General features: G+C 34.3%; 1 protein-coding gene across 4 annotated transcripts; it reads left to right on the forward strand.

Annotated features, from left to right (window-relative positions):
* Positions 1-2,888: 2,888 nt before the first annotated feature.
* LOC142337300 (uncharacterized) lies at positions 2,889-24,370 on the forward strand. Of its 4 annotated transcripts, none has more exons than XM_075386489.1 (3): positions 2,889-3,090; positions 19,015-19,262; positions 24,275-24,370. In XM_075386489.1, the coding sequence occupies exons 2-3, from the start codon at positions 19,019-19,021 to the stop codon at positions 24,367-24,369; spliced, it is 339 nt and encodes a 112-aa protein (XP_075242604.1). In that variant the 5' UTR covers positions 2,889-3,090; positions 19,015-19,018; the 3' UTR covers position 24,370. The 4 variants fall into 4 exon arrangements, with proteins under 4 accessions (XP_075242604.1, XP_075242607.1, XP_075242605.1 ...); XM_075386492.1 differs by lacking the exon at positions 24,275-24,370 and adding an exon at positions 19,797-20,046 and having other exon boundaries at positions 2,891-3,090; XM_075386490.1 differs by lacking the exon at positions 2,889-3,090 and adding an exon at positions 17,757-18,915 and having other exon boundaries at positions 18,996-19,262.
* Positions 24,371-26,939: the final 2,569 nt, after the last annotated feature.

The following is a 26,939-nucleotide window of genomic DNA, read 5'->3' on the forward strand; positions in this document are numbered from 1 at the left end:
TTTATTGAAACTTTTAGGAATTTGATTTTAATTTTAAAGAAAAACAAGCATTTTTGATTATTCTGATTTAATTTTTTGATCAAAAACTCTGGATAAATATTTCAAAATTCAGCCTTTTTTGTCAAAAACAGCACGAAATAAGCCACTTTAGTCCCCAATAATTACACCCCCAAACAACACTAATAATATCTTTGTAGACTCAGAAGGGGGTTATTCCTACTTCAACTTCCGCTGAGAGTGCTCTGTTATTAAAACTTTGCCGTTTTTTGCTAACTTTACTCGTTGATTATCAAAAACGCAGAATCAATTGTTCCTAACGGACGATAAGCAATAGCAGGGCTAGTTTTGGACAATCTTGGACTGTTACAATTCAAAAGGAATTCGGATTGTAATCAGTCGGTCTCTTTTGGAAAAAAGACCCTTTTTTTAATAATAAAGAACAGAACATATCAAATCAAAGCTCAGAAGTGAGAGGTCCAATTGGTTTCCTAAGCAAATCCAAGCTAACGCATTTAATTTTTCCCTTAAAAGTTTCTGTTCGTTTCGACTTTAAAAAATTATTGATTTCTAAATAAATAAGGGTTTAATGAACATTTCCTCTATTTTTTTCTTAATTTGGTCAACTTGTAGCTTAGTGTCCGCAAAGAAAGAATGCTTTTTCATTCTACTGATTTAAAATTTAGTCTTGATTGCGGTTTTAAGCCTGAAATTTTTGTTTTCTGGCTTGGATACTACTAGATTTCAGACTTTTTTTGTGTTTAGATTTTTGCCATTTTTTCACGTTTCTAGTCACATTATCGCATTTTTGACAGTTCTCTTATCACATTATTAGCGTTCAAAATAAAACACAATTGCACATATGAAAATCTTGAAAGATATAGATTATCGTTTTAACGCCCTCGACACTTCTTTCTTTGAAAAATTCATTGAGTTTTTTAATTTTGTCTCTAACTGTCTTTTTTACTTTGTCGTTTCGGTCGTACGAAATTTCTAGTATACTTATATTTTTCACTGGTTTTTCATGGAAGAATAGATGAGCCGATGTTCTGATATTAAAAGATAGCTGATGGCTTTCGTGACTTTGAAAACAATCGTTTTCCAAAACTGAAAAAAAACTTTATAACTTCGTTCTTTATAAGTTTGTTCTTTTTATTTTTCATTTTGTTACCTAATCTCGTTAATTACAGGTCAATTATGACATTATGGGTGTCAAATGATATTGAAGAAAGGAATTTACGTCCCAAAATCTATTTTTTAAAGAATGCGTTATGACCTTACTGACTTCGACACCGATTTTCACAAAAAAGTAAATTATATTCATTTTTGTCACATTTGACGTTCTTTTCGTAGACGCAAGACATTTTCTGGATAATTGCAGGTCTCAAAAGTTTCATTTGGATGAATAAACGACCCTATTTAAATAATTCATTTTGTAATTAATGTCTTGCATGACTTTGGATATAATTTTTTTTCGAAATTATTTATTTGCCCTTTCCTCTTTTTTGTCCACTTGTTACCTAGTCTTACTAATAAATGGCCACAAACTACATTATCGGTGTTTTAAGAAGGCGCAATCGAATATATTTTGAGGGCCAAAATATGGGTTGACGGTTTTGGGAGCATTTTCTGGCAATTTTCAATTGAATTTCTGTTTGTTGTTTTTTTGTTGTTCTTTTCAGCCGCTTAAAAAAATGAATGAGGACAGGTCCTAATGCCCTTCTAAAGAAACATTGGTAGTTTTAAACCTTTGGTATATCTTACTTGATTTCAAATGGTTTTCATTACTTTGAAGATAATTGTTTTAAAAAATAAGCGAATTTTTTAACTTTACTGTTTTTGTTCTTTTTGTCTAATTGTTACCAAACATTCTTATGAACTGTCTCATATCTTTTCTGGTAATTTTTAATTTATTTTGTTTAGTTTTAGGTTTATCTGACGGTATGTTGACTTTGTTATTAAATTTTGTTTTTTATAACGGACATAAAATTTTTGATGTAATTAAAGTTTGTATGTTTGTTGTTGTTGTTGTTGTTGTTGTTGTTGTTGTTGTTGTTGTTGTTGTTGTTGTTGTTGTTGTTGTTGTTGTTGTTGTTGTTGTTGTTGTTGTTGTTGTTGTTGTTGTTGTTGTTGTTGTTGTTGTTGTTGTTGTTGTTGTTGTTGTTGTTGTTGTTGTTGTTGTTGTTGTTGTTGTTGTTGTTGTTGTTGTTGTTGTTGTTGTTGTTGTTGTTGTTGTTGTTGTTGTTGTTGTTGTTGTTGTTGTTGTTGTTGTTGTTGCTGTTGTTGTTGTTGTTGTTGTTGTTGTTTGATTTTGCTGTTCGTCTTGACTCGCTTTCTGAATATCGGCATATCACAGCAATCTAATTTTTCAATGTTACTCCCACTGAGTTATTTGCTTTTGAATCTTATTGTTCACATACAATTTTTTTGAAAAGTACTTGGGCTTTTTTGGGTTTTTTGGGATTCCCAAAAAATAATTTTTGGGTCTTTCTATCTGTTCCTCATTTGGTAGACAATTATGTCAAAATTTTGGATGGGTGGGGTCGGAACCTTATGTGCCATCGCACATTACCGAGCCGCCTTGTTAATACTATACTTAAAAATGATAGATGTCGCAATAATAATTAATAGTTATAGTAATACACTAGAAAAATTGGCGCAATCGTAACCCAAATCTAATAGTAGAGGCGCTGGGTCGTAATGATGCGATCTGTCAAGATTTTTAAACAACAGCTCTTAGTTTATACAATTTCTGTGACTTTATGACTAATCATGGTCCTGTCAAAAAAACGTAAGCCTTTTGGCTGTACGCTATGCGCTAGCGTACACAGCTTTTGTTCAATTGGCCTGTTTGACTATAAACCATAAAGTTAGAACAACTCTGTGCTGATTTTTAACATATTAACTTATTTTGTTATAAGTGTACCTTTGCATTTATTAAGTGAACGAAGAATGCTTTTTTTTATCAAACACCCTTTACTTAAGTTATAACAAGTTAGCTCCTCCTTCTAGATTTAATAAATTCAACCAAATTCAAAAATTTGTTCGTTCAAATTTGTAATAGCATCAAGAAGCTGCTGTTTTGACCTCCTGGTAAGAAGTTACACTTAATCTTCAGTTAATCTCTATAACAAAATGTTATGATGAATTTAATGTAAATATCTTGCAAAATCAGAAATTGCAATGATCAGACTGAATTCAGGACATACTGGAGACCGATCATAGGATCTTCTTGCTAGACATGAAATTTATACCCCCCCCCCCCCCTGTTCAGAAGGCCGAAAAACGACAAAAAAAAATTGTTGCCATATTTCAGTACGTTCGGTTTCAAACGTAAGAAGGCTTCGGAATTGTCGGTTTCGTCCATATCATTAGGTTTATACGTAGGGAGTGTTCGGCATGTTTGGTTTTATAACGTTAAAACCTTTCGGTTTGTTCAATTTAGAACCCGTAAATTTTCCTTATGCTAATTTTCTTCCATAAAAGTTGTTCCAATAATATTGTGGCAAAAAATTATTATCGCGGTCTTTTTGTAGAAACTTCAAATGCACTTACCGGAGAAGTTTTCATTTAAACGTGCAATTTTATTGATATTCATTGACAAATATAGTTAAACAAATGTGATATTTTTGTTTGTGTTAAAATTTAAAACTGCAACTTATATATGGAACATTGATAAGTTTTCAGTTCACTAACTTATAGTCACAGAGTTACGATAGGATCATAAAAAAGCCAAGCAAAAGAAAGGTTTTCCCAGGAGTGCGTGAGGTTCAAAAGTCAAACATACCAACCTAAAACATCATACCATATCGATGAGTGGGAAAAAATAATTACGTAATAAATTGCAAAAAACAATCGGCAAAACTGTTACAATAAAATTGCTTTTTCGCCAACCACAAAGAAGTAAATACTTCGCAATGAAATCATATTTTTTCGTTCCAAGAACCTACAAACTACGAGTTCTGAATTTTCCTCAAGAAAATGAGAAAAAAAAATAAGATTCAGTTGCACTAATTAGTATTATAAGCCAAAGCGAACCGCAAATTTCTTCGTCTGATGGGAGATTCAAATTGCCTGAAAAAAAGTTCCTCATTAAACAGGAAATATATGACACTTTTAAACAAATTTGCAGATACTTATTTTATGGACTCCATGCAATTGCTACTAAGACAATATTAATTGATCAAATTTTAGGCGCGAAACTTCAGATGTGAACGACTTTCTTGTTTTGCCTGTAAAAAGAGTTTCAATTAAACTTCGATCATTTCATGCGGATTTTCAGAAAAATCTTTCATTGGGGCCCTGAAGCAGGTTAAAGTACTGAACTGCCATTTCGTTTGCTCACAGTACAATTAGCATAGGTAATAAAAAATCAATCTGTTGAGAAAGAATTATAGGAAAAAATTTTCAAACGAATTTGCTAAGGCGTCCTAAACTAGGTAGACGTTAATTGAATGCTTACATTTATTTTCCCTCCTGAAAATTGAACTTTCTATATATATATATATATATATATATATATATATATATATATATATATATATATATATATATGTTTGCCTGTGTTTATGTTTGTATATATGTGTGTATGTGTTCGTGTGTGTGTTTTTGTGCTTGTGTTTGTGTGTGTTGTGTGTGTGTGTGACTCTGTTACGCTAGGTTACTGGACAATCAACTGACAACAACGACTACCCCAGTCGGAATCGAATGGTTATCTTGCAAGATTCTTGCAAGATCTTGCAAGATAGCCATCGTCTTGCAAGAATCTTGCAAGATAACCATTCATCTTGCAAGATCTTGCAAGATATCCATCCGGTATCGACTAGGGTATATAAGCAAGTTTGATATAGTTTATAGTTATTTAACTATATAAGTTAGAAATTCTGATTCTAGTTAGAGAAGATTTTGTGAAAAGAGAAAATTTCTATATAAACAAGGTAAGATCAATTTATAGAAGTTACCTACTCATAATCATATTGTTTTTCAACCAATAATCAATGCTGTGTACTAACCGGTAGTGCTGCCGACAACCAATCCCAGGAGAAACTGAGAGAGCGAAACAGGAGAATTTCAAAAAAAGTGAAGTAGAAAATAAGTTTTGAAAACAAATAGCCTCATTTTTGTATAACATGTCTATGAACTACCATATTTTTGTCGCGAGAGATAAAACAACTCCAATGATTAGAGAACAGTGAAAAAGTTATACAACAAAGTTATTGAAAAGCATGTAAACTAACCTAAAGGTTAAACAGTTGTAGTAAACATCAATTTACAAGCATCATAAAGCGTTTCCACTCGAACCTATGTTTTAAAAATATACTTATGACGATATATAAGTTTATTTCTATCCAACTACACACCTTTGTGACATTTCATATTTTATTGTGACGGTTTATTTTTGTGATGTGTTTACTTTCATTCGAATTTACGCGTTTGCTTCATTGCCGAAAATCGCTAGGAGTACATGACCAATATTTTTTTGAGTTTCGATTTGAAATTTTTGATGTCAAGGAAATATTATAATTACTCTTTAACAATAATTATCCAGTAAGCAAACAATTATTTTATACGTTTTACGATATAGGTGGCCAGGAGATAATTAAAATTTTTAGCTGTTTTTGCCGAAGATATTATGGAAGAAATGGTTGCAAAATACTATTAATGAGGTTTCTGTGTGAAGGCCGAGAAACAGCATCAGGCTACAGCGGCTTGTTCTCAGCTGTTGTTTTTCTTAATATTCCCCAATTTTCATTAACGTTATTTTATGAGCATTTTCGCTCATTTCTGGTGACCATGACCACTTTATTTCAAATTTCAAACAAAAAATTCAAACAACCAAAAGGTTAAATTTACATGTTGTAATATTATAAATCAAACAAACTACATCTTTCCTTTGTTTATTTTTTATAAATATAAAATATAAACAAAGGTTGTTCAATATTAGATTAGAAAAATTTGTTCAAAATTTTATTCAATAAAATAAAGTTCAGTTGCTAGTTTTTGTGAATTATTTTATGCAAAGAAACTTTAAAGCCTTCAATTTCTTTTGCCATTGAAACTCGTTTGAGTCTTTTAATTTGCATCCTTCTTTTAATTTTTTAAAAAATTTTGTCTTTGAGTTTTCCTTTCTTAGAACTCTTGGAAGTTTATTCCAATTACGACCAAAGTTTCTTATAAATGAATTTTGACTCCAATTTTATTTCTATTTTGTCGTGAGAGAAAAATCATATATACGATTATTTACTTTAATTTCAACATCTCCGATTATTCTGAAATTATTAGGATCTTGTATCTTTGTTTGTTGGACAATAAAGAAAAGTCTATTTAATGAAATTTTTGGTTATTTGAATTCTGTCGGAAGTTTTTTATATTCAAGAAGTAGTTCATGAGCAGTGTCAAACTTGGTTTGAAAAAAGCAATACTTTATGCCTCATTTAATTATTTTGTTTATTCAGTCAATTGAGTAGGATGGCAAACTTTGAAAAATTATCGCATCAATTTTTAAATGGGACAAAACAAATTATCTAAAGAGCCTAATTTGAGCTTTTAAATGTATTTGATTGCGTACCAAATAAATTGATCCGATAGCTAAATTCGTTTTGATAATCACATTATTAAGTTGTTTTTGGTATGCTCTTTGTCAAGAACATCACCCTAAATATCTGCATTCTTCTGTTCGTTTCAGTGAATGGTTTTTATATCCAACGCAGTTGACAGTTAGTGATTTTTGTTTTTTGAATTTATTTTTCCTGTTTTCCTTTCATTTAAAATTAACTTGTTTTGTTTCATATGTTGTTCAGTTTCCATTAATATTCTTTGATTTTCTTCTGAACACTGTTTGTTTTTTATGACATAAAAATGCTATGATTTTTGAGATTTTCCCTATTTTCTCACCTAAGTCAATTTCAAAAAGTATGAATACTATTGGTTATAGTGCAGTACCTTGTGGAACACCGCGATTTATAATTGTCCAGTCGGATATAGCTATTCCGTTTCCAACACACTGTTTCCTATCGATTAGAAACCAATTCATTAAGGATCTTGCATTTTCTCCAAAACCATATTTTTCAAATTTTTGAATGAAAATGTCAGTAGACATTGAGTTACTTCTGTTTTTGGAAACCAAATTGACTTGTGTTTATTTATTTATTCATATCTAAATGTTCCAACATTTGATCCAGGAGAACTATTTCAAGTTGCAGTAACCTGAAATGATCGATAGTTTTTCAGGGTTATGTCTGTTGCCTTTCTTATAGACAGGAGTGACATAGGCTTCTTTCAAAATATGAAGGAATGTGTTTGCGTTTATGCACTCGTTGGTATCAAACTGTAAATGGGTTCCAAGGGACACCTTACAATCTTTCAATGCCCAGAATGGTATATACCCTGGTCCAGCTGAATTTTGTGTTGGTAATTGGTCAATAACTTTGTATAGTTCTCTGCAGGTGACCGCCCTAAAATTGAATTCTTTTCCTTTAAAATTAAAAAAAAGCACCTTATGGGCAATTATTTTGCCGTTGTAAAGTCCAAACGAGCAAATATTTTTTCAAACAGTTTGCAGTGCTGTTTTTAATCTGATATTACGTTATGGTCCTCTTTCAGCTTCGCATTTTTTTTGTCTGTTTGTTTGATTAACTTCCAATGTTTTTTTGAAGTTGGGAGATTCTCAAAAACTGTTTTGCATTATCTTCTGATGTTTTACTAAATTTCTATTTACATTGTCGTTCAGTACTTCAAAACTGTTAAAGAGCAATTGATTCGGATATTTTTTCAATTTATTGAACACACAATGCTTTTCATTAATGAGACCACGTAATTCTTTTGACATCCATTTTTCATTTCTTTAGTTTTCAAAAGTGCGCGCCTATTTAATACATTTTCGGAAAATTTCAATGATTTTATGAACAACTACATTTGCTGCAATTTTTTTGTACACTAGTGGTCAATCTTGTAAAGCAATATCACGATTAAACTTACATTTTGTGTATCTTCTTTGATCTCGCAATAAATATTCCTTCTTTCGCTGTTTAAATTCTTAATTCAATGATGATTGATATACAATAATGAAATGATCATTTTCAAGTTTGAACTTCATTATATCTGTTTCAAAAATTCATAGTAATAAAGCAGTGGTCGATTAAAGAAAATTTTCCTTCATTAGTCCGTGTTGCTTTTTTGGCGTTCAGGTAATGAAGCCTTTTCTCTGCAATGAAGTTGTTTAGTATTTGTTTCACTGTTTCTTTCGGTATATTTATGTTTTAATCTCCAAACAAAATTAGATTGCCAGTGCTAGAATGAACATTTGAAATTTCTAATGTCATTTCATCATGGAAAATTTTTGAAATATTTAGATTGGAACAAAACGCCACGATTATGAGCAGTTTTCTTTCTGAGTCTCAGTTACTTCTATCCATAAGAATTCGAAAAAGGTCCAGTTGATAGTGTTCAAGTTGTTTCTTATTTTTAAGAAAAACTGCTCGGGTATCCATATGTCTACACCTCCCCCTCTTTCCAATTTAGTTACTAATGATCTCACCTGATGAATAAAAAAATGACTACTGCATAAAAAAAACTGAAATAGTATTCTTATTTTCTATCCATGTTTCGGGAACATTTAGGAGAGACAACTGGTCAAGAACTGTCAAAAAACTTGAAATTCTTTTGTTTTTATTATTCAGGTTTCTACAATTCAGGTACCAGAACTTGAGACCATCTTCCGTTCTGTTCTTTTTTCTTTAATGCTGATCTTTTGTTTTCAATTTTTTATTTTGAGCTGGCCCTGGGTTTAATTCAATACTCCAATTTTGTGCAGAATAGGCACTAAGACGGATAATAAATACGTAATATTGATAAAATTGACAATTGAGACCTAGTGAAAACAAATTGTTTAAAAAAATTCTGACTAATAATAATTTCTTGTTTTTTATTTGATTTGAGCGACTTTTGAAAAAGGCTATTTCCCACCTTTGCAAACAAAATTTTTTTTGCGCCTGAAAATTAAAACATTATTTGATACGATCAAGGCAGCCAATTTTGGTCATTCTAAGGTCAATCGGAATCAATGGTTGATTGAGTACTCATCCTCAAACAGACCGTTTCAAGGAGGCCGAAGTTTAAACTCTCAATTATTGGCGTGTAAATCACAAAACGTCACTTCTCTGATTTCACGCCACGGTAATCATTATCTTACACTGATGTCTGACGTCGGAAAGTGGGAAACATCCTCTTTTTAAAACCGCCACTGTTTTTCGCAAGAACGGTTTTAACGAGCTTATAAATTTATTTCGAAATTTTACAACCAATTACTTAAGTTCTAATTTAGACTCTAAATTCCATAAAAAACAAGACTTTCTTAAAAAGTCGCATGATAATCCAGTTGTTTTTTGTGCAATTATTATCAAACAGACTTTATTCATTTCTGGCACCATGTTAAGTGACGAGCAGGAGTAAAGAGTGTTCATTTTTAATTGATAAAAAAGAGCTATTAGCGTGATCTATGAAATGCAATGAGCGAAATCAAGAATTGTTTCAAGGCCAAAGAGTTTCCGAAAGCTTTCTATTTGTAAGAATTAGGGCTGAAGCAAAATGGCTTAGTTTTGAGATATTAAAAAACTGAGATCCGATACCAAAGTCTACATTTAATTTCAATGTTTCAAGTACACTATATTTAACCAAAAAAACTCGATTTAAAGAATTCAGTAAATGGTTGAGTAAAGTAACAAAAGTGAACGTTTTTCTTTAAATTTTGAACGTGCATCCTCAAGATTTGTCCGAGGAAAAAAAACAGGAAAAAGAACCCAATTGACGCCAATTTTTGCTGTAAAAAATGTCAGAAAGGATACCAATATCATAGAAAACTGATTCGGTGCATATTGTCGAATGTGTGATCGAACTAATTGAGAATCGTTGGTTTTTCTCAATGCTAAATCTACTAACCTGCTCCACAAGCTTCTGCTTCTCGATGAAGGAGTATTAGGCGAGTGACAGGTCCGATGTAAACTCGAGTTTTTGTTATCACTTGAACAACACGAACAGTGTTGTCATTACCGCAAAATGTCTGCTATACGGGCAAGCGGCCAAAACATTAGGGGAGGGTTATCCTCTTTGATGATCAAAATAACGTAATATCGTCCATTGCTGGTTGTACGTTGTCTGTTCTCCATTTGTTCCGCTGCTGCAAAGAGGATATATTTTCCTCACTTCATTTATTCCAGAACTGACGAATCATTTTGTCAATGTTTCTCCAATGTTGTGACAACGAAATTGTCAGAAATTGTGAAAGCGGTGCATGATAACTTAGTTGTTCCAACTAATCTGTAAAGATGGCGCTTCATTGAATTAACAGCTGCCCCCATAGTTTTCCAAAAAGTGGCGTTCTGGATGGTATTTTCAACCAATCAAAATGTTTTTGGCTTGCATAATGCGATGCTTAAACTCTTCATCTCGAAGAAGTCGTCTGAATCCGAATTCCCTTCGGGCTCCAGAGAAAAATGTTGAATTGCCACAATAAATGGCTTGGGGAGTACCGCGTCTTATTGTGCATATCTTGAGGGTATCGAGGCAATCTTCTTTAGTTAGATTTTCACTGGCTCTAAGTGTATTGTCTTTGTGGTGAAAAGAATGAATATAGTCTCGGTGAAGCTTTTTTGGAATGAAATGGTCCACGAATATCCATCCAAATGAACTGGAAGGCAAAAGATTCGACTATGCCTTCTACTGCTGATCTCCCATTAATGGCTGGCGTATGAGGGCGTTATATTGTATGCAGGACGAGCAGTTGCAGATAACTTTCTTAATACTGACAATTCCTCTAAGAATCGAAACGGTTTGTCGTAGGGCAAAAATGCTCATCCTGGGTCCACTGTGAAGTTTTCTCAAGTAACTTCCTCAGATGATTAACTCGACTAGCAGAGACGTTTTCGGAATTAATATGGGGAAATTTTTTGTCCATGCTATATGGGTAATATGCATGACGACCACCAAGGCAGACGACATTTTTGTCTTCGTCAAAGAATTGGGAGAGGCGGAGAATACGACAGTTGTTTTTGATGCGCTAGCTAGATACTTCAACTGGTAGGTTTGAGGTTGATTCTTGCAGTATTGTTGATCCTTTGATATATCTGAATTCCGGCAGAAAAAGTTGTTGCATGACGCTGTAACGGGCTACTCTCGCTTAGCGGAGTTTGAATGGGGAGAGTTGATGACATGTTGTCTTTATGTTGTAACGAGCTGTTTCTTCCTGTTTCTTCTTCTTGACTGTTGATAGAAGGCTTGTTGGCGGCGATGAAAGATTTGCTGACAAATCCGTCTGTAGTTCATAAACAGATTCTTTCTGTGATATGTATTCCGTTTATTAGGATAGTTTTTGTTGCCTTTCGTTTAGATGGTGCTCCTTGATTAGTTTATGCTGTTTATTTGGGTTATAATAGCCTTACAGTTTAAGATGATTGTTTGGTATTGAAAGAAAATTGCGGGATGGTGGAACCAGTTCTGTCGGTGTTGACTGGATTTCAGTGGTTAATGAATGAAATTGTTTCAAACGTTGTGCAGTTCTCCATTTCTATGAATCTGCATGCTCGACAGGGAAAGAAGGCTGCGGATGCAAATTTTCTGCTTCTGGACTGCGTCAATGAAAGTTTGGCTGAACGAATTGGTCTTTATGACTTCTCTGAAGAAGGGACTGCTGTTGTTGGGAATCGTCCTCATCAAATTGATTAGGTGAGTTGCGACAGCTGATATTTTGCAGATGAGGTGGGTCCTGGATATTTAAGGAGAAACCCGAATCTTCGCATGGGTTGTCCTGTTAGTTAGTTACGATTATTTTTCCTGTCAAATTGTTTAAAAGTTGGCCTAGGGGTATAATCATGTGTAGTAGATGATCTTGGACCTTGTCAGAGGAATTTAGATGATCAATTCCGTGCTGCTCCTTGTTGTAAACGGCTTCCGGTTTTGATTTTTTTTAAATATTTGAATCATCAAAGGCCGGTTGCGACTGACTGTCATTGCTGCTTGGCATTCTTTTTAATCGTACTTGTAGTTGTTGAGTGAATAGTGTGACTTAAGCAAAGACTCTTACAAGTTGACGCATTGATGACTCTCTGCTGATAAGATCTAATATCGTGTTGTCCTGATGATGATGTTTCATTAATAGGGATAGTTGGGGAGATGAGTTTACTTCAACTAAAGCGTCTGTTGAGGCTTTTAAAAGAGGTGTAATACCCAATGAAGGCCAAAACTGCTCCTCTTGACGCAACCAATTTGGTCCTTTCCGCCAAAATTGATGATTTTGGAAATATTCCTAGGAATTTTTTCGTGATGAGCAATCAGCTGGATTTTCTTCTGCTGGTAAAAAAATTTCCAATTTTCTGACGGAATGATGCTCTGAATTTTGGCAACTCGGTTATCAACGAAATTTTTTCCATTTTCCAAGGAAATTTTTAATCCAGGCGAAGTTAACTGTAAACCCGTCCAAGCAAAGACTTTGGGATTGGGAAAACGGCTGTCATTGATGGTTTTTTCACTGCTTGAGACAATTGTGCTCCAAGAAAGGCTACACAGAGTTCTTTAAACGGAACATGTAAAGTTTTGATTGGGGCAAAGCGTGTTATAGCTGTTAGCACTTGTGTGTGCACTCGGACGTCCATTTGCTTTGGCACATAGACAACTAAGGTATATATTGTGGTTGAGGTGCTAACAAACACATAGAGCTCCAACGATGACAAAAATTGCTGCAAAGTTCTCATTCAAGTTTGATCTTTTTCCAATTTTTTGAATTGATGTCGAAATCTTCCGTAGTGTTCTAGAATGTTTTACAATAGGGTTTTGTCCCAGGTCAAATTGTTCATCCAAAGAAATTGCAAGAAGGATTTCAACTGAAGTGTTGATGGTGACGACCATCAGAGTGGGTTAAACAACTTTGACATCCAATAATTTTTTCCAATTTTTTTGGTAAAATCTTTGTCCATGCAAACTGTGAAAATGAAATGATCTGGAACAGGGAACCATTTTCTTCCATGGATTGTGACTGTATAGTCGTTGCTGTTGATTCTTGTTTCGTCTGAAGTTTCGAAAAACTGAACGGCAATCATTCAACAAGTAATGAAACGCTTGATGTCAGTTATCGTATATCGAAACAATTTGTTTTCAGTGTTGCGATGATTTCGTCCTGCAATTGAATTGCGTGCTCTATATCTGAGGCTCTTGGTAGCAAGTCATCCACAAGCATGTTGTTATTGACTGTAAGGCGGAGGTTGCTGTTGGTGCAACTGTCAGCTAAGGCTTTGAGGGGTCTAATTTAATGTTACGAAGATGATGCTATTCCATAGATCACTGTTGTCATTTTTATTTTGACCTCAATAAATTTTGACCTTTTTGTAATTTGGATTTTTCCACAAAACCCTGGGAAAATCCTCGTGTTTCTCTTCATTTTGAACTTGTCGGTACATCTTGGCAATGTCAGCAGATAGGTATTTTTGATGAAACCAAAAACGAATCAGAACTAAAAACAGATCTTTTTGAAAATGAGGTCCTACCATCAGACGATCTCTTAAAGATACTCCAATGGGTGGCTTTGTAGAGGCGCCGAAGGCCACTTTTCGTTTAGTTTAGCTTTTGGCGTCTTTGATGACACGATGATGTGGCAAGTAGAAACAATTTTTGGCAGTCATATGAAATTTATTTCTGGGAATTTTTTCCATGACTCCAGGTTGAAAGAATTCGTGAATGAACTGAGTTTATCTATTGTCTATAACTGGTTTTTTTTTCTCCAGTCGGGATATGAGGATCCGTAGTATTCTTTTCGCTTGCTGGTGCGAGTCACCCAGGGGTTTTTCTATGAAATGGAATTTCACAACAAATTTTCCCTCTGAGTTTCGTCGGGTGGTGTTTTTGAAGTGATCTTCGCATTTCGGTTCTTCTGAAATCCACTGTGTTATTTTCGGAAGTTTGTCAATTTCCCAAAGATGCAGTAAATTGTCTGGTTCAGAGAAAGACTGAAGTTCAGTATTCTTTTTCTCAAGTTGGCTCTCACGTCCGATCACAAGCCAAACTAAACAAGATAGGCTGTAGGTAATTTTTTGTTGAGGCTCCTTGATTCTGTTGTCTCCAATCAATAACTCTTCATAGTGTCCTGTTCCAATTATCAAATCTATGGTGGATGGCTGATTGAGGTTTGGGTTCACAAGAATGAGATATTAAAGATTTGTCCAACTACTGACTTTCAAATAATGCGAGGGCAGATTGCTGGTCAATTTTGTTAAGACAGTTGCTCTGATTCTGATAAAGTCTTCATCCTCCGATTTCAGAACCACTTTTACTGATTTTTGCTGTTGCTGACTTCTTGAAGTCCGAGTCAAAAAAAACTCGGCCGTCGGCTTTTTTTTCAATCCAAGGCAATGTAGAGAATCTTGCGTGATGAGGTTGCTTTGGGATCCCGAGTCTAGAATGGCTCTCAGTTCAGTTGTTTTTCCATTGTTGTCCAACGGTACAATTGCGTTGGGAAGAAATACTTCTTTTTCTTCTTTCAACAATTTTTCTTCGGCTGTAATTTTTTCTTTGCCTTTGCTAATTGTTTTAGACGCTTGACTGTTTGCTTCTTGTGGTGACGTGCTGCTAGTTGTAACTGTTGCAGTTGAAGCTGTGCTTGAGTTGTTATTGGCCTCCAAGTGCAAAAGATTGTTTTGCTTTCGTGTGCACTTCTTGCAAGTTGAACCGTTGCATTGTTCACTTCGATGTCCGGGCGTAGACAGTTGAAACCGAGTCCCTTTGTCTTGATAAACTGAGCTCAAAACTGTACTGAAAGTGCTTTGAAACTTTGGCGTTGATATTTTTTGTAGTTTTCGTCGCAACATTCAAACGTTGCAGTCAATGATGTGGCTATGATGTGAATGAAAGTTTCGAAGTTGTGGGCTGCTTGTAGGCTTTTTGTCAAATCGTTGATACTGACTGATGTAATGCTGCTTCAAAGGAGCGTTTTCTTTCTTCCATGAAGTTTTTCATATCAAAATGACGTTGGTGTTTTCTCTTGTCGATGAAAGTTCCCAACATTTTCTTGTTTCGGCTTGCAATTTCTCGGCAATGAGGTACACGAAAGAGATGTGCTGATTGTCCACAGGCTATCCAAAGTTACCAAGCGGTAATATGTGTTCTTCCACTGTCTCCATGAGACTTTCAAGTGCCTTTGGCTTTGCATTTGCCACCGACTTCTGTGAAATGAACATTGGCACGTAAAATTAGACGTTTGTTGTCACATCTGTCCCTCAGGATGTTGCATGCTGTACTGAAGTTTGCGCCTGTAATTTGCAGATAAGTTAAATTTTTCGCTGATGTTCTTAGATACTGCATTTTTTGACGGTCTGTTTGTTGCTTGTCACTGGCTGCTGCTTGTCACTTCTCCATTGAATTGGTCGACGAAGGACGTCCAATCCGTATGGTTTCTATAAAATGTTGGCGATTCCAGCTTTGTTTGTTTTCAAATTGGTAATGACCGCTCCAGTTACTAATCTTGGTGTTGAACTTCTGGCTGTGGCTCTTTTGTACATTACAAATCGTTTGATTAGGTCAACACATTGTCCTATCTTGTCGTCGTATTCTTCAGATTTTTCGATTTCTTCGTCAAGTCTGACGGTGTCATCTGTCAGGTTTTGAATTCTCTGATTCATGTATGACAGGTACAACTGCTTTTGGTCAACAATGTCGTATGAGCTATTTGTTCCAGTCCTGTGAGCTCCTCCTCGCGGAATTTTCTTCCAAGTCTCTCTGTAAATGTGTTAGTTTCGTTGTTTTACTTGGTTGCAATAATGCGGTTGACTGTTTTAGAAATTTTCAAACTCTGTCGAGGTTTTCTGTCATTGTTGAAGACTTATATTTGGTGCCTTGTCGTTTGTCCATGGCTTTGTTAAATTAATAAGTGACTTGGTCTTTGCTGTGTCTTTGTCTTTGCAGCGTTGGTTCTTGGTTTGGGTGTCTTCGAATCGGATGATTGATGCTAGATGTGAGGATAGAAAAACCCAAAAAACTCCCACTTTTCGTCCCCGCCGACCAATAAGACAGAAGGAAAAACCCAAAAACAACGTTACATTTAGTCCTAGAATCACAAAGGGGACGATTAATGCTGCCTAGTTTGACGGTTTCACCCTCCTTGTTTTTCAAAACTTTGACTCAAAAAGGAGCTGGCATATATTTGGTCCCCCACTAGATAACTCTTGTTCCGGGACCCAGGTTAAACAAACTGTCAGTAATTTTATTAAATCAACTTAAAGAAACTGAGGGAGGATGGTTATCTAATGGTTGTCCGCTTTTTTTTCATGATTAGTTTATTTGGATACAACAACTTAGCCTATCTTATTCTTATGTATCTCTCTTGAAAGAGAATCTAATGTCTGATGTGAGCTGTTCCTAATCCGCGTGCGTTTGCTGACTCTAATTCTAATTTATATCCTATGATTTTCTTTGGGCTTACTAGAAATGATTACAAGTTCATTTCAATATGTCTGATTACTAATGAAGTTCTGCTTCAACTCTTGTTTTGCTTATGTATATCTTTGAATCCAAACGGAAGCAAACTTGTCGTTGTGAAAGTTACAATTCTTGTGACTTTGTTTGGGCACGTGATAACTCTTGGTTACACTTTTTTTGAGACCTTGAAAGTTCTTTCGACTTTGAACAAAATCACTCATACCACTCTCAATATCGAAATGGGTTCGCTAAATTGATAGAGGTTGAGATAAATGCGGTGAACAGTTAATTGTTCACACTCGGGTCGAAGGTTTGACGAAAGAAATGAAAGGAAATAAGTGAGTCGCTGGTTGGCAATTGTCACAACAAAAATCTTCAATCTTTGGCGATGAGTTCAGAGAAATTAGCGGCTAGTTTCTGCAGGAGTTATTTCTGTAGAAGTTAATTAATTTCACCGGATTAACCGAACCAGATACTCTGTCTTAGAATGTTAGAAGCATTTTTTGAAAACTTTGCCGCTTAATTAGTGAAAAAATTCACTTATATTTGCCTCAATCATTCATAATATTACCAAAATTGGTGTGATGAACTTTTGGTGATTTTTTTGCTTTTTTGAACTCTCTAAACTATGAGTTGCTGAACACATCATAATAACAAACTCCCCTCCCCCCACACACAAATATATGATTATTCTATTTTTTTGAAACTTTGTATAATTATTGAAGTCAAATTCGTCCAAAAACATGTATAATTAGAGCTTTGTGGTACTTCATAATAATGGTTGATCAATTTTGACCTTTTGCGTCTTCTATCCTTTTTTTTCTTATTTGAGATAATAAAAGTTATTTGCTGCAGTTTTGGTCAAAAAAATTCTGTCTATCTTTGATAAGGAAATTTTTGAACTCCACGCAGTATTCAGAATCACGCTTCCTAGAATCAAGCATTGAATCGCTGTTTGTTCTTAAAGCGAGTTCTGTTTAGAATTTCTGCCACTCTCAAACTCTATCAATCATTTATATTTTTTCAAAATTTTGTTCAGAATAGCAACGACTAATTAGATTATTCACGTAATTAATCTCTAAAAAAATAGAGAACCATAAAAGTTTGTAACTTTTGTGGTTCAAAAATTTGTATCGCTTGAATATGCGCTTGAAATTTGACTGTTTTGCCTATTTGTTTTCCCTTTTGCAAAACTAAAAGGCTATAAGAAATGAGTTAAATTCGATTGGAATTATGAGTGACTTCCATTTATGTTTTTTGAGCGGAATTTTCTCGGAAAACATGAGAAAATAGTTATATTATTTTTATCTGATACCTTTTATCTGATTTTTCAGTGGTCAAAGTACATGTTAAAATGAGATTGAGCAACGATATATCCATTTATATTTTGTAGTATTCTTTTAGACGTTTTATCTTCAAAAGTACAATATTTGTTCCTATATTATTGCGCAGACGTCTTTCCCGGCCTCTCAGGCACTTTACGACTTTCTTTCAAAATAAAAGCACAACCTCAAACATGTAAAAAGGGTAGGATTTAGACTTTGTTCAGCTAGTATTTGGGTTCTTTCAATGCTTGGTCAACTGGGCTTCAAAATTTCACAAAAATTGTGAACAAAACAGACGCTTGATTTATAATTTATTTTGCGACAAAGCCGTAAAATTTCTTGCACCCATTAACTCCCCCTGGTCTATAAAACCTAGTCATATGGGTTCCAGATTTTCTGTTGCCCAGTTTCAAATCTCAATGGGTTTTGAGATTTATTTTCTTTAAATAGTCGCTTTGCTGTCTTTACAAGACAGCGGGACTCCATTATTACATAAAATTGCACAGTTGTAATTTTGTGCCCACAATTTTGGTCATTTTTGCTAGATCGCTGCGCAGGTGGCTTATGGGCTATCAAAACTTTGGGCAAATTTGGGCTAATCTTCGGGTTTATTGGGTGATTGCACGTTAATGATTGTGAAGTTTTAAATAGAATGAAATGTCAATCATGGTTCGAGATCATTTCAAGACAATCGGATTTCTAACGGGACAAGACAGTCCGCTCTGACTTATAGCCTCAAATTAATACTTTGTGATTGATTATTCTACGAATTTTAAATTGTTACTTTTGCTCAAAATTTATATCAAAAAGAATTTTATTCAACCAAAGTTTGTAAACCAACATTGCTTTCGCACAGAGTATAAATTATTACTGGAATTTTGATTCGTCAATAATTTTTGTTGGGAAAAAGTAAAAAAAAATAAAATATAGAATTGACTGGCAGTTATTCATTGGTTCTTCTATTACCATTATTATTCCACTTATTTTTCCACTGTCATTTCACTCTTTTCTCTCTTTTTGGTTAATGGCTTCACTCTTAAACAAACTCCCATTTTACACGCGACCTTTTCGTATGCAGCTAGCCATTGTAGCTATAATATAACCATCAGTTTGAGTTATAACTATTATAACTAGCCAAGTAAGTGATAAACAGAATAGTAATGGTTACACTATTGATTTTTTTTCTTAGAGTGGCTGGTTGATGAACTGATTTTTTAGAAACCGTCGCCTGTTTTAGCACAATGGGCCGGCTTGCACGGCTGCTTCTATTCTCAGAATTCGAATTCGTTCCAAAAATTACAGCAACATCCTTTATGTCGAATAAGAGCTTGGCAGAATTCGTAGCTTTCAAATGGCTGGTTGTTGTTCTGCTAATGAGCAGTTCTGCTACAGCGTCAAGTGGGGGTTCTTCGTGTTCGAAACTGGTGGACAAAATGCCGAATTCAACTTGTTATGACAAGGATCTGAGACCTCAATTCGGAGCAAGTTAGTGAGTTCTAATAACATCCATCAATTTTGAATAGACTTTTAATATGTTTGAAAAAAAATTTTGGAATCAAACTTTAGACCGAAATTGGAACCAAAATGAAAATTGCTAATAAAAAATTTTGCTTGTTTTAGTTCCCCTGCCCCCTATTTGACTGCGATCAAAAAATTGGCGAATTAGCGAATTAGCCTCAGCAGAAATTTGCCACCCCCCCCCCTCTCCCCCTCCCACAAGATTACATCCCTCATTATGGTATATTTACAGTTAGAGCCTATGTGGAGGGGGCTATAATGGTAAAGCCTCGGTTCCTTAAACAATTGACAATCGGTGGAACTATCAAATTTATTTAACAACTAACCATTTTTCTTCAGGGGTAAATATTTTTCCCGTGGAGGCGAAGAGGAAAAGCGGCTAGATTGGGTTCGCCGAGATTCAATTTCCGCAAGAATGATTTCTAAAATATGATGTGTTAATGATTTGATTGATTGGTGGTGACTTAATGATATTTGTTGTTTATTTATTATTTTTTTCAGTACCGCGCCGTGAGTATATGTAATATGTATTATGTACCGCCGTACTTACTGTTTACTTACAACCGTGTGATGTAACTAAATGTGGTGTACCCTTTTTAGCTAAAACCCTAATCCTCTAAAAATCACAACAGCAAAAAATAAAATGCCATCTTTGTCCTTAATGCCCCGCCCTTATGGTGTGTGTATTTCAAAAATATGCAATTGGCTGGCTTCAATTAAAGTTGCTGTCTTATTCGAACATATATGTAAAGTTTTAAGGTTTAAATATTCATTTGAGATGAAATTTATGTTGAAGATTACAGTAACTTTGCATTGAGAAATGAAATTTTTTTAAAAATATGTTGTCAAAATACAGTAACAGGTACAAATCAACCCTCTAGCAGAGAAACTATTTTCAACCAATTTTTAAAAAAAAACTAATTAAAACTGTTGAAAGTTATCTAGTTTGACGGAAAAATGAGAAGGCGGCCTTAATCACAGTCACAAGCAGTATTTCGGTAACTCCTGATTTCTGAACCTCAAAAAAAGCAGAACACATAAAAATCACTCACAAGATGTTTTTAAACAGCCAAAAGTTTCTGGTGCCAGAAGTAAATTGCCGGAAATTCCGATATATATATATATATATATATATATATATATATATACATACACACACACACATATATATATATATATATATATATATATATATATATATATATATATATACAACTACGCATAGTTGACTTCCGTGAACTTTTGGCTTCCGTAATCATTCGTGCATGTTGCGCATTTGAGGCAAAGTCTCGTGACTCTTCAAAATCACTTCCAAAATCCTGACATATCATCTCAAAATTTTATGTGGTTCTCGATAAGCGGCCGAAATTTTCAATAAGTTCAAGACGTGTGGCGTACACTGTATCTAAATTTGTACAGTCACTGTGTTAACGTTGTTTCGTACAAATAGGCACGTGAAGGTAGTTGGTGATATTTTTTTGGCGTTAGGTTAGTATAATAGAATGCATAGAAAATTTCTACCGTATAACAAATGTTGCAAATGATCCAAATCAACTGTCAGATTCAAAACCTTGCTTGACCGTGGTACTAAAATTTGTGTACAGAAACAGGGGAAAATGTACAAAAAAACAACCCAGCATAAGCATACGTTTCCTACGTCTGACAAATTTGCGCCGCTCCATTGAAAAGTATCTAGATATTGTAGGAGTTTAATCAACCAAAATTTTTTATCAGTTAATTTGGATTTCATATCAGTCGTTATTGATACACTCAAAAATTTATTGATACACAACTGAAAGTAAATTGAAACTTGAAAACTGAATTAGTTTGCGCTCAAAGATTTTGCTCTAACTTCCATTCCATGAATTCCTTATTTGGAGTGCTCGACAGAACTTTACTGTTAAAGTAAACTGCAGTTTTAATTTACGCTAAATATTTTTAACCTTTGAGCTCAAGTGTTTGACGGCAACGAAATGTACGGCTTTTTTGGACGAATTTTTTTCTTTTTCTCTTTGATTTTTTCTCGAACACTGAAGGTCAGTTATTTATGTAAGTTAACAATTACGAGACAGCATGATATCAGCTCTGCGCCAAGTGAGATTTCAATCAACCCACATTTTATTCTCCTTAAACTCAAAGTAGATTCCAAATTGCTTAAAAATCTAGCTGATTGCATATCGCTCCTTCATGGTACAAGCAATATAATGATGCACAATTTAATAGTTTCTAATTCAAATTTTTTGATGTGTCTATCATAGCTGTCTCGTCTCATGTGGACCTAAAACCACACTTTTTATCATCATTTTATTTAGCTAAAAGTTGGAAAAATACATCGTTCAAAGTTTAAGCTCTTGTTGTTTATTCCAATTTAAGCTGTAAGAAAAGTTGTGATACCAAAAATAGTGCTACAAATGAGAAGTTTTCGATTAAAAATGTGAAATATTAAATTGAACGACTTTGAAAAAAGTAAAAAAACATTATTCGTTAGTTTTTTTTGGAAGATTGACAGTGTTTGTTGATGTTATTCGGAGCTTCATGCGTCCTAGATCCCTACAAACTGTACCAATCAACTACAGTTTGTTTTAATTTTGCATAATGATGTAACAAAATTGAATTATTACCGATGCTGTTTTTTGTCTTATCGTATGGGCTACGAATAATTGGTGGGAAAATTTTGGGAGCAAAGAGATGAGATAAACCTCGAATGAGTTTCTCAGTAAGTAGCGAGAGTGATTTCATTGTTGATTCGAACTAAACTGATAATAATAGCAATGATTCGTTGTGAACTAAGATTTCATTAACTTACAGCGAAATCGAAAGTGAACCATTTTTATTACAAGCGTCAAACGCTGCCAAATTTTTAAATAAATTAACTCTCTTTTGAGTTGATTTTTGAATTTGAAATCTTTTTTAGTGGTCTGTAAGTCGCGGTCACTTTATATTGAAGTGAGTTTAAATTTAATTCGGTACCTGTAGGCAGTCGAAATCTTATCGCAATTTTCTGTAAAATGTTTATTCCATTTCTGGTGAGGCAGAGTTCATTTTCTAATTTTATTTCGAAATAACTCGTCATGAATTCGACGGTTTGAGAAAAGAAATCAGAAGAATCTTAAAAAAAATAAGTCGAAAAAGTTGCACTGTCATGTTTTGTTAAAAAAACAAGAGTTCACCTTGTGTAAAAAAATGTGTAACGAGTTTCGTAACTGAGAGAGTTATCTCACTAACAAATAATTGCTCACATAAACTATACTAAACAAACAACCCTTAACTGTCTTCATTTTCCATTCATCCTTTAACATAATATGCTATTGTTTGTTTGTTACCTATTCAAAGTGCGGCAAATGACCACCATCTTTCGTAAGAAGTAAGAAATAAGAGGTTCGGTTTAATTGGGAACTTTTCCATAATTGCGCCATCCCCACCCCCCCCCCCCTCCCCGACACACACACACACACACAGTCATGAAACGCGTGACATTACCTATTTTCTGTCTTATAGCCCGTGCACTGCATGAGGGGGGGGGGGGGTGGGGTGGGTGTTGCAAATAACATCATAACCCACCATACTGGAAGTAGTGTGGGGGGGGGGCATAAACGGAAAAGATCTTTGTTTTGTCCAGACATGCCGATATACTCTTAACAGTTAACCACAGGCATAAAAAGTTTACGAGTCTTATTATGTGATAAAATTTATGTGACAGATTTCTTGAGACGTATATAGTCTCTCTTTAGACGATCTAAACTTTGACTATAAACAAAATTGTCCAGACTATTAACCCTGGGGAATAATTTGTCACGGAGCCGCTTTTTACAGACCAGACTTTAACTGTGAACGCGTTAAAAGTGCCATTATCAGATCATATAAGTGATTTAAAATTATATAACACAAGGGTCAGTTGAGTTTAAGACGCATATATATCTCTATTGAAAGCCCAACAATTTAACAGTCGGAGTATCCAACTAAAACATGTAAACTTTTAGATTGGGTCGACTTGGAAAATTGGGATCTATTCTGTCCCCCCCCCCCCCCCCCCCCCCCAGCTTAGTAAGCATAAATCTTTTATGACCCCCAGGCGCACGTACTATTTTTTACATAGTAACATGCTATATAACAACATATAATTTGTAACTGGGGGCGTAAAAAACACTGGGGGGGGGGGGGGCAAACAGAATAGATCCGAAAATTGTTATGCATGAACAAAACAATTTCCAGGGTTTTAATCAAAATCAGTTTTTCAAAAAGTAGTTGACGAGCGCCGGGCGCAAAATTCGGAGAATTAATGTAAATGGTTGCAAACTGCAAGGAAAACCCGGACTTGATCGGCAATTAAAGCATTAAGTTGTCAAGTTTGTTTCTTTTTATAGCTCTCAATGGAGCATTTAGCTAACAAAAATTGTCGATGAAATACCAGTAAGGAATTTCTATAGTATAATGCTTGCCAAAACTTTGACCTTACAAAGATGAGACCTGAAATTATTTTTCAAAATATAACTCTTTCCCGGTTAAGGCTTCAAAATTGACAAAAAAATACACTGGAACAAAAAATAAAAATGACAGACCTGACAGAACGTTTTTATGAAAAAAGTTTCTGCTCAACGTAAACTATATGAAGATACAAGGACTCCGCCAACACCCCCCTCCCCCCCCCCCCCCCGACCCACCACATAAGTGTTTTTGGTTTTTTTTATATAAGCTGCGATAGAGGTCAAATAGGGCTTCGTTGTAATTAAGACTTAATGGTTTCAGCCCTTGAGAAATTCAAATACTAGAAAAATGAAGCCATGAAATTATGCTCATAACTTTTTGATTTTAACGAAAGCAGAGCCATAACACTCGTTTAACATCACATTTTACCCTTGTCCTTAAAAACTGACTAAATGTTGCAAATGCTCCCGTTTAGGTGTTAGATATCGTTAAGGTTGTTGCCTTTGCCCAAATTGGGTTTTGTTAATGACTCTTAATTTGGGTTTATGTTTCAGAGGCCGATCTTATTGGATTCGGAATTCACGTGTACCAAATTGGGCCGGTATCTGAAGCGACTATGGTTAGTTGGCTCCTTCTCATTATTTCATAGCGCCTGTACCTAACGCTAAGTCAAATTCAGTACTGAATCAGAACGAATTTCAGAACGTTTTCAGTACTGATTCAGAATCTGATTCAGGTCACAATTAGCCTGAATTTGTCTGATTCAGATTCTGATTTTTCTCTGATTCAGACTCTTTGCACAGTTACAAATAAAAACTTGTATATCAAAGAAAAAGAAAATCCAGATTCACCACAGTGAGAGTTTGACTCCAAAAGTACTTTTTGCTGATTAATTTCCAAATTGGTTGCTTACGTAATGGTAAAACTATTTAAAAAAAGAAATGATCATTTGACTTTCTGGTATCTCAACAATTTCACTTTTCAATCTAAACTTGCAAGATAAGATTATCGTCGAAACTTGTATGATCTTGCAAGATTAACAATTGAAATCGACTGGGGTAGAAATTTGAATTGCTGCAATCATAATTGCCGGACGTTCAGAATTTTTGGAAATATGTTTTGTATTAATAGTATTTTGATATTGTACTTTTATAGAATTATAATTCTGCAACATTGGCACTCAACTGCACTAAGTGGTTATATAACTTTTTCTGGAGTACTAGATAATTATCTTGAGTGATGATTCAAAAATGCGAAAATAGTACTCTGTACATGGTAAAATACTGGTACTGTGTACAAATATATTGAGACAATTGTAAAAGTCCGTTGGAATTCAAAAAATTGAAAGATGCGTTGTATTTCTTCCAATCTTTAGAGCAATCTGAGTGCATTTATTTGCGAATCTTTATATATAACTAATCCTTTACAGAGTATAAATGAAGCAAAAATGCTTCTCCTTGACTCCTATAGATTTTTAAAAATATCTTTGAAGAGGAGTTGATACAGCTCTTATTGTGTTTTGAAGGATTGACAAATAACTTGAGTATCAAAAAAAGTGGAAAAATCCGGATTGGACAATCGTTTTGGCCGACAAAATTATCGTCGTGGTTGTTTGAATCCGAAACTGAGGGTTTCTCTAGGTCGCGTCACGTTGTTTGCTCACATAATATGTCACGGTGTTAATGGAAGTCAACCTTGCCTAAAAATTAAACTTTTGGGCGCTTAGATTTTTTGTAGACTTTTATTTTTTATAATAGTTACATTGTAATAACCGCGCGCTACCGCACTGAATGGTAGGGTTACTCAGGAGGCTATTTTGGGTTACCGGTAAATTATCTTGTTAGATGTTACAATATATCGGCGAAAAAGCATTACAGTTTTGTGTCCTAATTTTATAAAGCAAACTACTAAGTACTGTACGAATATCGCGGGATAAGAATCTAGTTGTTCCGACCCCTCTTGAGGGGGGAGGAACTATATACTCAAATGGGTTTTTTTTGTTCAGTCAATTTTGGCCGATCGATATATTCATCGTAGAGAGTTGAGACTGGTATCATTAGAAAGCTTGTCCAGCGTAGAATATGGAACTAAAAAGATTTTTTGATTTTCGTTTTTGACAGGGAGATATAGAGGTTTAAATTTTGAGAAAATAGAGTGAATTCCGTTGATTTCGTTCAACTTTTTTCGGAATTTTTGCCTAAAATTTCGCCAATTTTGATAAAATTTAATAAAATTTTTCAAGAATATGTTGGTGATTTTACGTTTAAAGAAAAAATATTTTGTCGATTATTTTCATTGAGTTTTTTGGTGACAAATTCCGGCTAAATATTTCACAAAATTCAGATTTTTTCATCAAAAACAGCACGAAATAAGTTTTTTTAGTCCATTCTGATTAAATTTGCAGGAAGTGCACACCCAAACACCACTAACACAATCTTTGTAGACTAAAAAAGGGGCTAATTCCACTTCAACTTCCGTTGGGAGTGCTCTGTAAATAAAAATTTGCCGGTTTTTGCTAACTTTATTCGTTGATTATCAAAAACATAGCATGTATTTTTGATTTTTTAACTAACAACATATCTATATCAAGGACATTCAAAAAATTCAATATTCCTAATGAATATTAATCATTAGCAGGACTAGTTCTGTACCAATCGTGGACCGTTACAATCCAAAATTAATTCGGATTGTCGTCAGTCGGTTTTTTATAAAAAAAAATTTGATCTTTTTTATATTAATTAAATAACAGAACATTTCAAATCAAAGCTCACTAGTGATAGGTCCTATTGGCTTCCTAAAAAGCTCAAAATTAATTTATCTAGTTGATTGCTTGAAAGTTTATGGTCGTTTCGACTTTTAAAATATTTGATTTTTAAATAAAAAATGGCTTATTGAACTTTGCCTCCATTCTTCTCTTAATTTGGTCAACTTGTAGCTTAGTGTCAGCAATCAAAGAGTGCTCCTTCTTTCTCTTTTTTCTGCTGAATTCAAATTTAGTCTTTATTGCGGTTTTATGCCTTAAGTTATGGTGTTCTGGCTTTGATACTAATAGATTTCACATTTTTTTTTAAATTTTTAGGTATTTGCCCATTTTTCATGTTTTCTAGTTTTGTCAAAATATCACGTTATTGTCAGTTCATATATCACATTTTCGCGTTCAAAATAACGCACAATTGATAATATTTAAATCCTTAACGATATAGATTGTGGTTCTTTACC

This window comes from Convolutriloba macropyga, chromosome 3 (genome assembly GCF_964194025.1).
Source record: "Convolutriloba macropyga chromosome 3, txConMacr16.3, whole genome shotgun sequence".
Lineage (NCBI taxonomy): Eukaryota > Metazoa > Xenacoelomorpha > Acoela > Convolutidae > Convolutriloba > Convolutriloba macropyga.